General features: G+C 46.1%; 3 protein-coding genes across 3 annotated transcripts in view; 2 read left to right on the top strand and 1 right to left on the bottom strand.

The window, feature by feature from the left end:
- Nucleotides 1-4,087: 4,087 nt before the first annotated feature.
- Nucleotides 4,088-5,685, top strand: Triagg1_10535 (uncharacterized protein; the record flags this gene model as incomplete). The annotated part of the gene is made up of 3 exons (XM_062894617.1): nt 4,088-4,786; nt 4,850-5,590; nt 5,674-5,685. 3 exons carry the CDS (start codon nt 4,088-4,090, stop codon nt 5,683-5,685), a joined length of 1,452 nt encoding a protein of 483 aa, XP_062750486.1.
- Nucleotides 5,686-9,875: 4,190 nt separating this feature from the next.
- On the bottom strand, nt 9,876-12,183 carry Triagg1_10534 (uncharacterized protein; the record flags this gene model as incomplete). Its single annotated transcript, XM_062894616.1, has 11 exons — nt 9,876-9,897; nt 9,952-10,337; nt 10,394-10,471; nt 10,523-10,668; nt 10,722-10,800; nt 10,856-10,872; nt 10,932-11,293; nt 11,353-11,505; nt 11,583-11,729; nt 11,789-11,967; nt 12,160-12,183. 11 exons carry the CDS (start codon nt 12,181-12,183, stop codon nt 9,876-9,878), a joined length of 1,593 nt encoding a protein of 530 aa, XP_062750485.1.
- A 1,395-nt stretch (nt 12,184-13,578) lies between these two features.
- The window catches only part of Triagg1_10533 (uncharacterized protein), a gene marked incomplete at both ends in the record, with an annotated part of 2,329 nt that continues 560 nt past the window's right edge, over nt 13,579-15,347 (top strand). The window contains 8 exons of the mRNA XM_062894615.1: nt 13,579-13,631; nt 13,811-13,967; nt 14,079-14,132; nt 14,190-14,577; nt 14,634-14,793; nt 14,864-15,014; nt 15,072-15,137; nt 15,192-15,301. Coding sequence (XP_062750484.1) covers nt 13,579-13,631; nt 13,811-13,967; nt 14,079-14,132; nt 14,190-14,577; nt 14,634-14,793; nt 14,864-15,014; nt 15,072-15,137; nt 15,192-15,301 — 1,139 coding nt within the window. The remainder of the gene's footprint in view (nt 13,632-13,810; nt 13,968-14,078; nt 14,133-14,189; nt 14,578-14,633; nt 14,794-14,863; nt 15,015-15,071; nt 15,138-15,191; nt 15,302-15,347) is intronic.

Below are 15,347 nucleotides of genomic sequence, written 5' to 3'. Positions count from 1 at the left end.
CCAACTTAAACAGCCCCCTATTTCATTGTGTTCCGCCACGTTGTGGGCATAATATGTTACTATCGCAGTTGGTGTTACTACAATAGGTATACGAAGGCTAATCCTTAATTTAGACAGTCCGAGGCCGGAAGACGCGGTGATCTTTAATGACTAAATTGATTAGTAGACCGATTATCGCAGTGTTATGCCATGTAGCCTCAGTTGATATGTATCCACCACGCGAATGGGTTAGATGAAGTATTGTTGGTCAGATATAAATACGGAGTCTCGCATAAATCTCAGAGCCTGGAATCCCCTCAATCAGAAATCAAAATTAACACCAGGAAGTTAGCGAGACTATTGGCATAGTTGAACTCCCCCCTCACTACTACGATATCTATTAATCAAAAGGAAATATGGACACACAATTCGTTGCCATGGATTATGGCTCAAAGGAGAGACTGGCAGGAATTCTCAAAGATTTACTTGGTGAAGAAAACTTCAAAATCGTCGGGGTAGTCCTTCTTTTTCCTTTTTCTTCGAGTCTAAAAAGCACAGAACGTCTAATTACTTCAATAGCGCATCGCGAATCAATGGGAACTCAAGCTGGCAAGACGATTAACGACTGTATGATATACCTTTCTTTGAGATCTTCTATGACAGGGAGTGCAATTTGATTCTAACCAGACAGTCAACAATAGGAGGAAATTGATGAGATCCGGCGAAACATGAAACTTCATTACCATCCGACATCATGACTGCGGCGACGAAAACTTCAAGATAGCAAGGAGATGACTCAACGTGGCAGCCATCTAGGACCAACTGATAGATTCACCAGGCTCCTCCGTGTTAGCTAGCTGTAATACTGGAAGTCAACAACTACACTATGATGAGATTGGTTTGGAGCTCTATGCATATGATAGCTAATTCACTGATCAAATTGAACATTGAATCTTTTAGAAAACATAATCATTCCATCATTCATAAATGTTGCCAGAGCAAAACCTTCAAGAGTGATGAGACTAGGGGCCCCGAAAACAGGGTCCAAGGTGCAAATGACATTAAGCAAAGAATGATTCTTTCTTTGTTGCGCGTTCAGCACTCATCCCAGTTTTTATATCATAACATCGAGGAGGGGAGTAGCAACTATAAATTTCATCCTCACTGAGCCGGCCCGGCGCACAAATACGACACACGTTAGAGGACACCTTTACGTCGTTAGCGAAACCATCTCATTGAGAGATCGTATAGGGCCAAACCTGTATAATAGATCTTTAACTTACAGCAAGAGTGTACTGTCCTTTCCATTTGCTTTTCAACAAATCTTGTAGTCGCTTCACCTCTAAAAAGTTTCCATATATGTATTGCGGTTCGTTTTGTTTCCAGTCATTTCGGGAAGATGTCGTGCTGTATCGGCAGCGTTGTAGAGGTTTTCGAACAAGTGCCCACATTTTTGAAGGTATGCTGAAAAATATTTCACATAGGCATTGGGACTCTTTTTCTCTCCAGTCATCTTGGGAAGGCGTCATGAAGCGGCAACGGAGCCGTAGGGGTTTTTGAAGCAGTTTTTCCACTCTTGAAGATGTAGTGGATTCCGTCTCCGTTGAAGGTGTACTGCATTCCGTCCTTGTTGTAGGTGTACTGCATTCCATTGTATTGGCAGCCTGTGGCAGCAGAATGATGAGCATAGCATTAGAGAGATATGCGGAGGGGGTGAGGGAGGAAAGAAGGAGAGCCCGACGTCTTATGGTTGTCCTCCTCTACTCTCTACCCTGTCCAATTGTCTTTCGCCGTTGGAATGTAGACCATTTTCCTGTTTTGCTACTATATCATACTGTACAACGCGACTGGGCAGCTACAAAGCTCGTAAGGCAGCGTGTTTTATTGGTCATCACATGAGTAGCTAAAACTAGCAACCGGTGAGGCATTTTCTTTTGTACTACTACAAGGTTTTTCATAAGCTACACCGGGTACATACGTTAAATGCTTGGGGCTGATGGGCCCGGAGGCCATGACCAGTATACAAGCAGCTTGTCTAATGAGGTATGATTGGGTCGCCGAGTTTCAGTGATACCACAGGAAAAGGGGGGGCGCGGAGGGGGGCGGGGGCTGGGAATCACGAGAGACGCTCGAGAATCGGGAGTAGAGGCGAGAGTAATACTGTAGTACAACCAGCCGAAGGTTGCTAATGGCGTCATAAGATCCCTAGGCTCCCTGCATGGCCGTGTTTGTGGCAAAGCCTGGACTCGCCTTCATCAGCAGGTCGCCGGCTGAGTTAGAAAATGATAATCCATTCAGATCGAGAGGCTACAACCGCCGCCTTTAGTCGCCTTGTGCAACCACTCCCAGCGGTTTGCAAGGGAGAAGAAAAACTGCGACTGTGACTGCGACTGCAAATGAATTCTATGCGGGTCCGTTGAGGCAACAAGAGCACGATAGGAAGAACTTAAGCGCCGGCCAAGATGTGCGTACTATGTATCTCATTGTGCCGATTGGTTTCAAATTCCCTGTTATTTGGCATATTTCTTTCATCTATTGGCTGCCAAAACGGAAACATACAGTGGTACTACCTAGGTATGGACCGTAGTTGTGTAAGGGATGAAGTCACCCGCTCTAGGTATATGCAGTTGGAACTTCATACATGCATCTAGCAGTTTGGTATTATGGACTCCATACTCTGAGAAGATCACGGGAGCGAGAGATCAGCGCCCCTCACCGGTATCGGAAACATTAGAACGGTATATGCAGTCCATTGTGCCACACGAAGAACAATCTTAATACCGACATTATCGTGATTGTCATGGATCTTTCTATCTACCTGGGTACTTACTATTCTAGTATGTCCCAGAATAAAATCTCAGTACTCCAGTATGACGCAGCCAACTTGAATTATGTACGCTCTTTAAGTTACTAGCTACAGAACTACCTAGTGTATCACCAACTGAATTCAATGGGCAATACTATCATGTAGCCTTTTGTTTTCCTATTGCTTGCCGACCACTATTTATTTTCTGTTATAAAGTAGCAAACTTTATTGTTTCTAGAGAGGCCAATGAAAATGCCTATTTTACATAAATCTGCAAGACAATTCGCCTCGTTTTTTTAACCCAGTTTTGCGGTTGCTGTTGTTGTTATAGCTAGTACAACGGCCATTTTCTAATCCATAGCTGTCGTGTTATGTGCAGCAAAGTCTTTTTTGAAACTCAAACACCTGTCTTCGGCCCTAGAATACTAACAATGACGAAGCGGCACGGGCCTGCCGAACGTCCTTTTGACTGGCTACCGGCAAGGCTGTGCCCCCCCTTTATGCAGGTCTCGGAATACGATGTTTTGCATGGGGTTCGGAAAATACCTTGGCAAATGTTCAGGAACGGGCATGGACGCTTAGTTTGTACAACGTCCCTCATCTTGGTTGGATGAAAAGTCAAGCCTCTAGAATAGACTCAAATGACTCGATTTCTCAGCGTTATGCGAATGTCTGAGGTGGCCCATCGATGAGAGAACAGGACAGAGAATTCACATCTTTGCAGAGGTGAAAGCTCAGTGGAGGAGCTTCAGTAAAGGCTTCAAACCTGATTCTAGGCAGCCTCAATCATTGAAACAGAATAATTGCTTTAGCTTAATGGATGGTTAAGAATGACAGATAGAGACAACTATTGCACGAAAGAAGAATATGCCGGGCCAAATCCAGTGGTTGTTACAGCCGCGCGCTTCTCAGAAATAATAGTAACCACCTGTAGGTGTAAAACAAGGTGTCCACATCGTCCCAACACATATGCCGATAGACGCCCATGTATACTAAATATACCAACTAAATAAGCTCCTAACGACAAGGCATAATCAGTGGCTAATTTTATTCATGGAGAATAGCAGATGTTGGTTGAACTCATCTCAATATTTCCAATTACCTATATAATGTCAATATCGCTACAATATACACCACCTTGTATAAAGCTACTATTCTTACATCAAGGTTTTTCCATCTATTTCCCATTTTTATATACATAACACGTCTAATACTATATCTACCTCTGTTGAAATCCAATCCACGAACGGAAAGACATCCAGCATGAGCGGCAACATATCTAACAGCCTATGCGGCTGCTTAATGGAGGCTTATGTGATGAGTCCATACGATGAAAAGCTTTTTATACCGCATCAGAAGCTAAAAGAAATTTGTAATTACCAAGCAGTTGTGGAAACTTTAACTCTAGCATTCCCAGAGAAAGATGCCAATTTTCACAAAGACCTCGCATCGGCAATATGTCAGGGGCGAGATTGTATTCTCCCAGCTGACGTTTCCAAAGCCCCACCACATACCGCCATCGATGCCCTCAACGAATCTAGAAAGCCCACAATACCGAATGAATCTACCCTAACTGGGCAGGCCGTCACCAAGAACGGCACTGTCGTCCCGTGTGAAAGTTCACCGTCATACTACAGAATCTTTGCCATTCTTGTTCTTATAGGTCAAGTTAGGCTTATAGAAACATTCCAGGATCACTCACTCACCGATGAAGATCTCCCGTTGTCTAGTACGCCCCCCTTCGATACTCTGTCGTCGCCTATGAGGCGTGTGCAAATACCTTGCGGGTCCGGGGACCGCCATTGGATCGAAACGTTCTTTTCGAAACAATGGTCCGTCCTGGCACCGTATTTCGAGCGTAATACGACTGGGAATCGACGGTGTAACGAGTATGAAATCCACCAGGATAAGATATTACCCATCGAAGAAGTCTCTGAGAAACACGATGGTGGATTTGGAGTTGTTAAAAAGATTAAGATACATCGCGAGCATCATAACTTTGTAAGTTTATTCTTGTTTACATAAACATACCTTCAGCCGTAATCTCACTAACCAAGATCGCAGAATCATGAATACTTCGCTTTAAAAACCATGAGCCAGGAAAAGCCCGAATCAAAAGATGAAGCCTTCCGGCTGGAGCTACAGGCCTTGCTGAAGATTGATCCCGATCGTCACATCATAGAGATCTGTGCCGCTTTCAAAATGGGAGACAGTCGCTGCTTTCTTTTCCCCTGGGCAAATGGGGGGAGCCTTGATGAGTTATGGATAAAAAGCCCATCCGATATTATTGAATCTGCAAAGATACAATGGTCTCAGTTTGTACGGTGGATTTGCATACAATGTCACGGCATCATCAAGGGTCTTATGACCATCCATGAGCTGCGTAGTGGCAACGAGATGCTCTTCGGAATTCACAACGACATTAAGCCAGACAATATTTTATACTTTTCTCAAGACGGCCCACCATTAGGAACGCTTAAAATATCAGACTTAGGCCTCATGAAGTTTCACAAACACGACTCTCGGACTAGGAAGTCTCCATCTATGGGTATGGCTTACCAACCTTACAGATCACCTGAGCACGACACAAGTGAGATCAGATCTAGGAAGATTGATATATGGGCATTTGGTTGCCTCTTTGCCGAATTTATGACATGGGTGATTCGTGGTGGTAATGGAGTCGAAGCATTCAAAAGGCAGCGGATTAAGGGAAGTGATCCAGAGCTTTGGGAGGATACCTTTTTTATCTTGAAGTCATCCCTTTTCGGATCTAAAAAGCCAACACTAAAGAGATCAGTTAAAGCGGTAAGTAGAAAAGCAATGCAGCAGTGGGAACTTTATAGCTAACCGTCTCTTGAAGTGGTTCGCGGAGCTAATTAACGACTTAGGTCCGGACATGAAAGGAACCTTCTTCCCGGAGTTCCTACATTTCACTCAAAATCGAATGCTTCACACTGATAGAAATAAACGAGCTGAATGCAAGGAAGTGGAAGCTTTCTTAAGAAATCTCATAGAAAAGCCCGCAGACAGTCCATATTGGCACTTTAAATAACCAGTGGCGCACTCAGGAAGCAGGCACTGGGTTGTAAGGTCATCTACGCATGTTTGGAACTGATCAGTTTGTTCGTTTATTTGTTTGCTTCTTGAATGATTTACTCCTAGATGGCGTCAATAAAGTTGTTTGGCATTCCTGCGGACAAGTAGATGGTGCTTGATAAATTCACGAGATGCTGGTTGCTGATTCTATTACTCGTTTCATACCTGAGGAGACGGCAAACGCAGCAGCTGCTACCCATATCCACAGGATGGGGGAGGACAAAGAAAACACGCTGCTTTAATGAAACCTATATGAGCCTAGTCGCAGTGTACGGCGTAGCGTAACAAAGCCAGAAGCCGCCCACAATCCAACATCCATAGCTGGTTCGAGCAGTTACAAAACTAGATCGTTGCTATAGGCTGACAATGGCCCATTCTCAAACCTGCATCTGCGCCATTGGCATTTCCATTGGATGTCCACGTTTGCTTTGGTAACATACCCATCAATGCAAGGGAACTGAAGACGTCGCTTATTTGTCACCGGAAAGGCTTCCTTTGTGAAAATCTTCGTATAACTGAGGCTGAGTCGTGGCAAGGCAGCATTCGCCCTGGTGAATGTGACGCATGGCGCGAAATGATTGCGCGCAACAGTGACCAGTAGGACAGCACGAGCGCTATCCATTGTTTCAGAACGACCGGGTTATCACAAGTGCTGTGTTGACAGCCCAATGATCTGCTTCTCATGGTTGTGGAATTAACACTGCCGAGGACCATTCAACGACTCACACACCAAACGAGTCTCTATGGGTCAGTCAACAGCATAATTTTATGAAATTGTAATAGAATGTAATGATCATTGTTTGATTGGTTCAGTTTAATATAATATTGTCAGCCATATGAATTTTCAAACAATGTAGCAAAATGATAATAGTCACCTGAGGGGGATGGTATCGAAATCCAGCAATCCGATGATTAACCTTGTCTAGCTTGAGAGAAGATTCGCGTATAAACCAATCTCATTGGCAGTAGAAACGAGAACAAAGAACCCGACAAGTGTGCTACTTCTCGCGGAGAACTTTGTTTGACATGGCAAACGTATGTGCATCTTTGTTCTTTTCTCTATATACAAGACAAAGAAAGATCAATCCTTTGTATCTGGACAAAGAGTAATATTTGAAGGAGGATAAAATGAATGTAAATTTATGGTATCAGGCTACACAGAACATGTATCCTTTGTTCATGCCTTGTTCACGGTCACGGCGCAACCTTGCTTTATATACCCCATCCACAAGCCTACGAGTTGCGTTTACATGTCCTCATCCTTATTCTCTTTCATCATTCCGTCACAATAAGCGATACCACTATCGAACAACTAGTAGAAAATTGCATGGAATGGCTTCGTTTCATCCTTATCTAGAGACATATGCTGAATCGTCACGGGATTCTCAGGACACCGATGAGGCTCCGCATAATGTCGATTCTACGTTCGAAAATCTAGATGCTAACGAGAAGGCGATATACCTGAGCCTTAACCACGCTTATGTGTCCATCTCACACAACGGTAAGGTGTTTATACCACGCCAAAAACTACAGGAAATATGCAACGAACAGGCAGTCGCAAAGGAATTAGCCAGCGCATTTCCCGAAAATGACACCGACACAAACGAAAGACTCGCATTGTCAATATGTTACGGACGAGCGGAAGACCCATCTACCGCACCCCGGCCGTGTCGCAAGATATTCGCCATCCTGGCTCTTATCCATCAAACTAGGCTTATAGAATCATTCCTAGATCACCCATTCTGCGATAACGATCTCCCGTTATCTGTTGGTCCGGAGTTCTTTACTCTGTGCGCTCCCGAACTAAAACCTATGCGCCATATGAAACTTCCTGAAGAGCCAGATCATGTTCGGGCTACTGCTACTCGAGATTTGTTTCTCAATAGACAATGGTCTGTCCTGGCGCCGTCTTTCGAAGCTGATACAACTGGAAAGGGGTGCAAAGTATATGAATTTGATGAGAATGATATATTGCCCATTAAAGCATACCCCAGATATGATTACGACAGTGGATGTGGATTAGATCAAAAGGTTAAGATACATCGTGAGCATAATGGCTTGGTGAGTTTACTATCGTTGGCATGAACGTATACTTAGCCAATTTCACTAACCAGGATTGCAGGGTCATAAATACTTTCGTCTCAGAACTATATCATCATATGTTTTTATTCAAAGAAAAATACGCTTTCAGCAGAATCTGGATGCTTATCAACACGCTACAGGTCACATCATAGAAATATGCGCCGCTTTTAAGAAACAAGATAAGATACAAGATAATTATAGTTTTCTTTTCGCTTGGCCAGAGGGAGGGAGCCTTAACGATTTATGGGCTAAGGATCCAGGTAATGTTGCCACTGCAGCAGGAGTACAGTGGCCTGAATTCAGTCGATGGATTTGCACGCAATGTCACGGAATAATTAAAACTATTCGGGCTATCCGCAAACAGTCTGCTACACTGACCGCAAACGAGGACGAACATTTCTACAGAATTGAAATCGACCTTAGGCCGCATAGCATCTTACACTTTATTAAAGACGGCCCACCATTAGGAATACTTAAAGTCTCTGATATACGTCCCATGAGGTTTCCCAGGCACAGCTCTTGGCCTAGGCGGTCGTTCACGGCCTACCAACCTTATGAAGCACCAAAACCTGACGTTAGACCCTGGGATGTTGAAATTTGGGCAGCTGGTTGCTTATTTGCTGAGTTCCTTACGTGGGCGATTCGCGGCAGTAATGGAGTTGAAGTATTCGAAACGAAACGAAAGGATGATAACAGAGCTTTGTCCGACAAAAGCAGCACAAGCCTCAAGGAAGAGAATTTCTATATCATGAGGTCATCCTGGATTTCATCCGAAAAACCAAAACTGAAGAGTTCAATTAAGAAGGTATTGTGGAATAATAACGCAGCGGAGAAAAGCGGACAGCTAACTAGTTTTTTTAAAGTGGTTCGCAGAGCTCACTGACGATCTAGGCCCAGGAATGAAAAATACCTTCTTCCCACAGTTTCTACGCTTCATCCAAACCTCAATGCTTGATCCCAATCGAAAGCGTCGAGCAGATTGCGAGAAAGTCGAATCTTTCTTGGGAGAACTACTGCAGAAAAATCCACCGAAAAGTCCATATTGGCACTTTAAAGGAACGACGCAATACCGAAAAGACAAGGATGGGAACCCGACAGAGTGAGACACTGAATCCTTACTGGAGAGGTTTCTAATGAATAACGAATTTTTTTTTTTTTTTTTTTCTTTCTTTCTTTCTTTCTTTCTTTCTTTCTTTCTTTCTTTCTTTCTTTCTTTCTTTCTTTCTTTCTTTCTTTCTCTATGTATGTGTGTATTGAGTATACCTGTTCATTGGAGTCGATACTAGCAGCGCGAATCAAGTTGATATCGGAGCTTTCTACGGGGACTACTTAAAACACGTCACGTTCTCTCTTTCTGCTAGGTATCAATCATGACTTATCACTCTCATTCGGAACATGAAATCGTCTATCAAATAAAGCATTGCGCCGCCCCCCTATCTAATGGCACCAAACCGATATACTAAGCTAGCGACAGAGGCCTCGCCCAAGCTGTTTGATGATTGTCGTCTATATGTTTAGCCCTGCATTAATGTTTTTGTGTATCTCTCAGCCCAACTCACCACCCCAGAAAGCATCTGAACTGTCCGTAACTATGTTCTTTTCTAGTTTTCCAAGGGCAGATAACAAAGTTCACGCATATCCACAGCGCTTCCAAACCGCGGGTTTCACGTCGCAGCAGTCTCGACAATGCCTTCGATAAAGTATACCTCTGGCAGCAGGGCCGACAGCTTCCTCGATCCCTGGTGTAGACTCTGCTTTCTTTTTTTGGTGAACCTAATCCAAGCTCCAAGATGCCTCTTGTTCTCTCTCGTCTTGTTTTCCACGCAAAGTTGTTCTCACAAAGATGTCGCAACCGATGAATGAGGCGAAGCCCAAATAGGCTATATGCCAATACAGTTCCGTGAATCGTCGATTAGCTGGCAATGTTGTAGATGCTGTGGGAGTGTCAATAAACAGTTCAGCTTGGAAGTCATCAGGCCTTCACTCACTTGATGTCCTCCCGGTATGACGGGCTCTTGGCGCCATCTCTGGCATCATCCGCAGCCTTTTGGCCGGGTGCCACGTTGACAACGCCGCCATTCGCAATGATCATTGCTTCCGAGCAGTTGGGGGTTTTTCTCTTCTTGTTCTTGCCGCGCAGTTGGCTAATGTGCTCGAAGTAGCCATCAGGCACCTCGGTGATGTACTTTCCAGAGAAGACGCCCACTTCAAACTCCTTGACGTCGTTTGTGTCATCAGCTGCTTCGGTACAGGCGTCCTTGAGATCCTGCAGGCTCTGGAAGATGACCTTGTCGGCTTGGATGTTCTCGGCCACCTCTTCGGTAGTTCGGTTGTATGCCACCAGCTCATCAGGGTCAGCAAGATCAATGCCGTACTAGAATGACATTCAAAATTAGCATTATTCCAAACAGAGTGTAGACCTCAACTTACGATGTGCTGGTTCATAATCTCGGGGGAGCATGAGACGACATAAACACGGGTTGCTCCAGCTTCTCTAGCCATTTGAACCTAAAGCCAAAGTCAGTCAGAGTATATAACAACAATGAACTGTCCACGTACAATCTCTCGCGATGTGTTTCCTCGGACAATGGAGTCATCAACGATGCAAATAACCTTTCCGTTGAACTCGGATTCGATAGGGGACAGCTTTCGACGGATACCCTTCTTCCTCGCCTCTTGGCCAGGCAGGATGAATGTGCGGAAGACTAAATGGAGGTCAGCTCAAAACACCCATATTGCCGAGATTCAGTCAGCTCACCATAACGGTTCTTTACGAAGGCGTTTGAGTAGGGTCGGTCAAGGCAGCTTGCAAGAGTAGCCGCGGCAGTGTTACTAGTCTGGGCATTTGGTTAGCAGATGATTCCGAGTGTTGCTTGAGTTTGTAAGCTTTACCTCTGGAACCGGGATAACTAAAGAGACATCTGATTAGCATGGTTCTTACGACTTCCCAAAGAAGCTGGCTACATACCAACATCAATCTCTTCAATCTCCTTTGCGGTCAAGATCTCCCTCATCTTGTTGGCCAGCTTGACGCCCATGTTCTGCCGGCTGCGGTGAACAGAAATACCGTCGATGCAGCTGTCAGGTCGGGCCAGGTAGACGTACTCGAATACGTCGGGAGTATACGACCTTGGCTCCACGATTTGGCGGAAGTGGACAGTGCCGTTCTTCTGGCAAAAGACAGCCTGGCCAGGCTTAATGTCGACGACGTCGGTAAATCCAAGCTGTCGGAGAGCAACAGATTCCGATGCAAGGAAGTAATCCTTGGCTCCTGGCAGGGTTTGAGAAGGTCGAGAGCCAAAGCAAAGAGGGCGAATGCCGTTTGCGTCTCTATAATGGACGTTGGTCAAATTCCCAACATGGGCATCAAGAAAGTTCAATCAGCCTACCTGAAACCCAGGATACCAAAGCCAGTCACCATAGCAGTGCAAGCATAAGCTCCGGCGCACTTGGCATAGACTTCACGCAGAGAAGTGAAGATGTCGTCGACGTTTACTCGAGCCTTGCCAAGCTCATTAAGCGCGTGTGCGAAAACATTGAGTCTGTGGTGAAAGAGTCAGTAAACGGCTTCATACAATATCCCCTAGTCGATTGATGCCATGGAGACGTAGATACGCACAATAGCTCAGAGTCCGAGTCCGAGTTGACATGTCGACGAGCTTCGACATCCAAGAACTCGCGAAGGTAGTCGGGGTTGATGAGGTTTCCGTTGACGCTGATGGATAGACCAAACGGAGAGTTTACGTAGAGGGGCTGAGCCTCAGATCTATGTTTCTACCGTGTTAGCATATGCTCGAAGCATCGAGTCGTCGGAACAGCACATACGCAGACGAAGTGCCGGCGGTGGGATATCGGACGTGGGCAATGCCGAAAGCACCAGGCAGCTGCTCCAGGAGAGCAAGTCCGTCGAACTCAGAAAAGACCTTTTGCGCCATTCCGAGGCCCTTTCTCTGGTAGACTCGACCCCCGTTGCAAACCGAGATGCCGGCAGCATCCTGACCTCGCTATTTTTCCCCATTAGTCCGAGCAACCAGCGTTTCCAAGCCCCAGATTCAACTTGCGTGTTGGAGATAAAAGAGACTCTCGTGGAGTTCGATGGCAGCCGTAGTGGCCTCCGGGTCTCCGAGCTGGATTCAGGAGTTGCCGTTAGCAAAGACCCATGCAGCGTTGCAGCGAGATTCCATCATAGAACGAACCATCAAACCAGTGACGCCACACATCTTGACGACGATGACGGCGGATTCCGCGGCCGAAAACAATCAGAAGAAACAACGGCAACGCAGCGGTGCGCTACAGAAGAGCAATGGAAGCCGGTCGTGACGATGTTTCGGCGCAGAAACGTCTCGATTCGGGACCAGTTTTGGCGCAAGAAGACGAGATTCGCGATTTCGGAAGCCTCCCAAAGTTTTTTTTTTTTTTTTCTTTTAACCCCGCAGGATCTGCCAGGCTAGTCCATCACGGCCTGCAAGGCAACGTGGGGTTGGTTCTCTTGGAAATATCCCACCAAAAAGTTTAGTGAGAGTTTGGCACGTGCATTTGTGAGGTTTGTCAAGGAGCGGGATGAATTGATGGATGGGAATTTAATCTGTTTAGGCCCTTGCCATGGCTCTTCTAGTGCTTTCTGACACTATTCTCGCCGCTGGAATCCATTACTGTACCAAGAATTCGAAGGCGGAGATGATGCGCAAAGTCGGCCTGTTCGGCAAAGTGGCAAAAAAAAATTGCCTCCGATATCACACTCACAGTGGACAGTGGGGACACGGCAAGATAGCAGCTGGGTGAACCAATGCCGGAGAAAGAAGAAGAGAGCCGCATGGAAGGGGGAATAAATACACCTGCATATGATCAGAGTGATATTTTACATGTGCAGGTGAGACGATTGGATGCAGCGCGCTGAACAATGCAATGGTGTAAGTGCGCATGGCATCTCCATGATACAAGATAGATGCAGCAGAGTAACAACTCCATCGTCAACTATTTAGGCATCTAGTAGCTGCTCTAAAACGAAACTTGATCTTGTAGTTTTAATAGAATCAATCATCTAGTCTATACCTGGTCTAGATAGCAAATGCGACAAGAAACAGCATGCAGAGTTGCCTTCGCCGACCTTGCCTTGATTCTCGCTATAGAAGTACTTGTACCGGCAGCCAGAGTGTTGTATTGTTCATCCAGTTGAACACTTCTTCTACTGTCCATGTTTGCTTTGTGTAGGTCGATATATTCACAACTGCCTATGAAGAATCTTGGCATCCAACAAACCACGCATCTCTTGCTCCTTTGCTACCCACACAGCTTCACTTCTGAGGGGCGTTCCGTTGCACCCAATGTCTTCAGCTTTTCATTAATACACTATTGTCTATCCTCTCTTCTTCTTATATCATAGACACTGTTTAATACAGGCTACATGTAAGCAGCTACAATAAAATACCTGCAAACCGGCCATCTTGGCTTCAAATCAGCTCAGCCCCACCACTTGAAATCTGATAGCCGTATATTTTCTGCCCCACCTCCAAACAAAGCTGCAGTTTATTCCGCGCCCTTTTGAATTGATCAACCTTTGAGCTCTTTTCAAAGACAGTTGCCTGTTTCATTCGTTTCAGTCATCTTATAAAGAAATGATCAACGGCAAGGTCTTGATTATTGCCGGCTCAGACCCTTCCGGGGGAGCGTACGTACTGCCCCAACTCACTTGAATCTGCACATGCCACTCTCCCCAAATGGAGCTGCAACGGTTACGCAATAACAGCTCCCCTCTAAGCTACAAAGCTATGCCGTCATAAAGAAAATACAATCCATCTATTTCCAAAGAGTAAATGTATTTTACTAATAATACGTGTCCTACTGCAGTGGCTTGGAGGCAGACCAAAAAGTCCTTGCCGCGCATGGCTGCTACGCAATGGCATCAACCACGGCACTAACCATCCAAAACACAAAAGGCGTAACAGGAGTCCACGTCATTCCATCAGACTTTGTTGGAAAGCAGATTGAAGCCTGTCTCGAAGATGTAGGCGCCGACGTCATCAAGACGGGCGAGTTCCCATTCACAACCAAGGCCTGTCAAGCAACTCACTAACGACGTCGAACAGGAATGCTGGCATCTGCGGACACAATCGAGGTCATTGCCAAACTAGTCACCAAGTACAAAATCCCAGCTCTAGTTGTGGACCCGGTATGGCTTCCAAGGCATCCTTTGTCCAAAAAGAAGCTGACAAAGATGAATCCATAGGTCATGGTCTCAACATCAGGAGCCCAGCTCCTCCCCCACGAAGCCATCGCCCAACTGTCCCAGCATCTTCTCCCTCACACCACCCTCCTCACCCCCAACATCCCAGAAGCAACCCTCCTCTTGACGCAGAATGGCCATGAAGTCGGCGAGATACAGTCCGTCGCCGACGTCGAAGTCATGGGGCGCAAGATCCAGGAGCTAGGACCGAAATGGGTCCTCGTCAAGGGCGGCCATATGCCGTTTCGACGAGACTTTTCAGTCGCAAAGACCAACGAAGAGCGAGACATCATTGTCGACGTTTTGATTGGGCCAGGAGGCAGCGTATTCCGCGTGGAGAGTCCGTATCAAGAGAGCACGAGCACTCACGGAACGGGCTGCTCGCTGGCTTGTGAGTACAGCTTGGTGCAAACGGGCATTTTAGGGATGATGCTGACTGTGATGTAGCTGCTATTTCTGCTCGTATTGCTCAAGGCGCCGACGTTCCTACAGCTGTCCGCGGAGCTTGTCGATACATCGAAGCAGGCATCAAGACGGCTCCCCTGATTGGAGGCGGAAATGGACCGCTTGATCACTTCCATTCCACATACACGCTTCCTTTCTCTCCGTTAGTATTTACCACCAGCTCACTCGAAATCAAATTGTGCGCTCCTGTTAGCTAACAGGTAATAAAACAGAGGGTATTTTGTCGAGTATCTGCTTGAGCACCCGGCTGTTCGCGACGTGTGGAAGGAGTTTGTCTATCATCCCTTTGTCATGGCCCTCGGCAACGGTACACTGCCCCTTGAGTCGTTCAAAGGCTACATCATCCAAGATTACCTCTATCTAGTAGGTACTCTCACCTGAAAATAGTTCATCTAGGGCTACAACTGATGTCCGTCATAGGTTCACTTTTCTCGAGCAAACGCCCTAGCAGCATACAAAGCAAAAAGCATCGGCGACATCTCAAGGGTCCGCCCACCACACAACCCCCAAAACCCCCCCAAATCCTAATAATCATCACAGTCCAACGAAATCGTCACCCACATCCTCCACGAAATGAAGCTACACATCAACTACTGCAACTCCTTCGGCATCTCCGAGCCCGAAATCCAAGCCACCGAAGAACTCCAAGGGTTGGGGGGGGTGGGGGGGGGGGGGGGGGGGGGGGGGGGGGGGGGG

The sequence above is a fragment of the Trichoderma aggressivum genome (assembly GCF_033847375.1).
Source record: "Trichoderma aggressivum f. europaeum strain CBS 100526 chromosome Unknown scaffold_076, whole genome shotgun sequence".
NCBI classification, from domain to species: domain Eukaryota; kingdom Fungi; phylum Ascomycota; class Sordariomycetes; order Hypocreales; family Hypocreaceae; genus Trichoderma; species Trichoderma aggressivum.
This window is presented reverse-complemented; position numbering and strand designations above follow the sequence as displayed.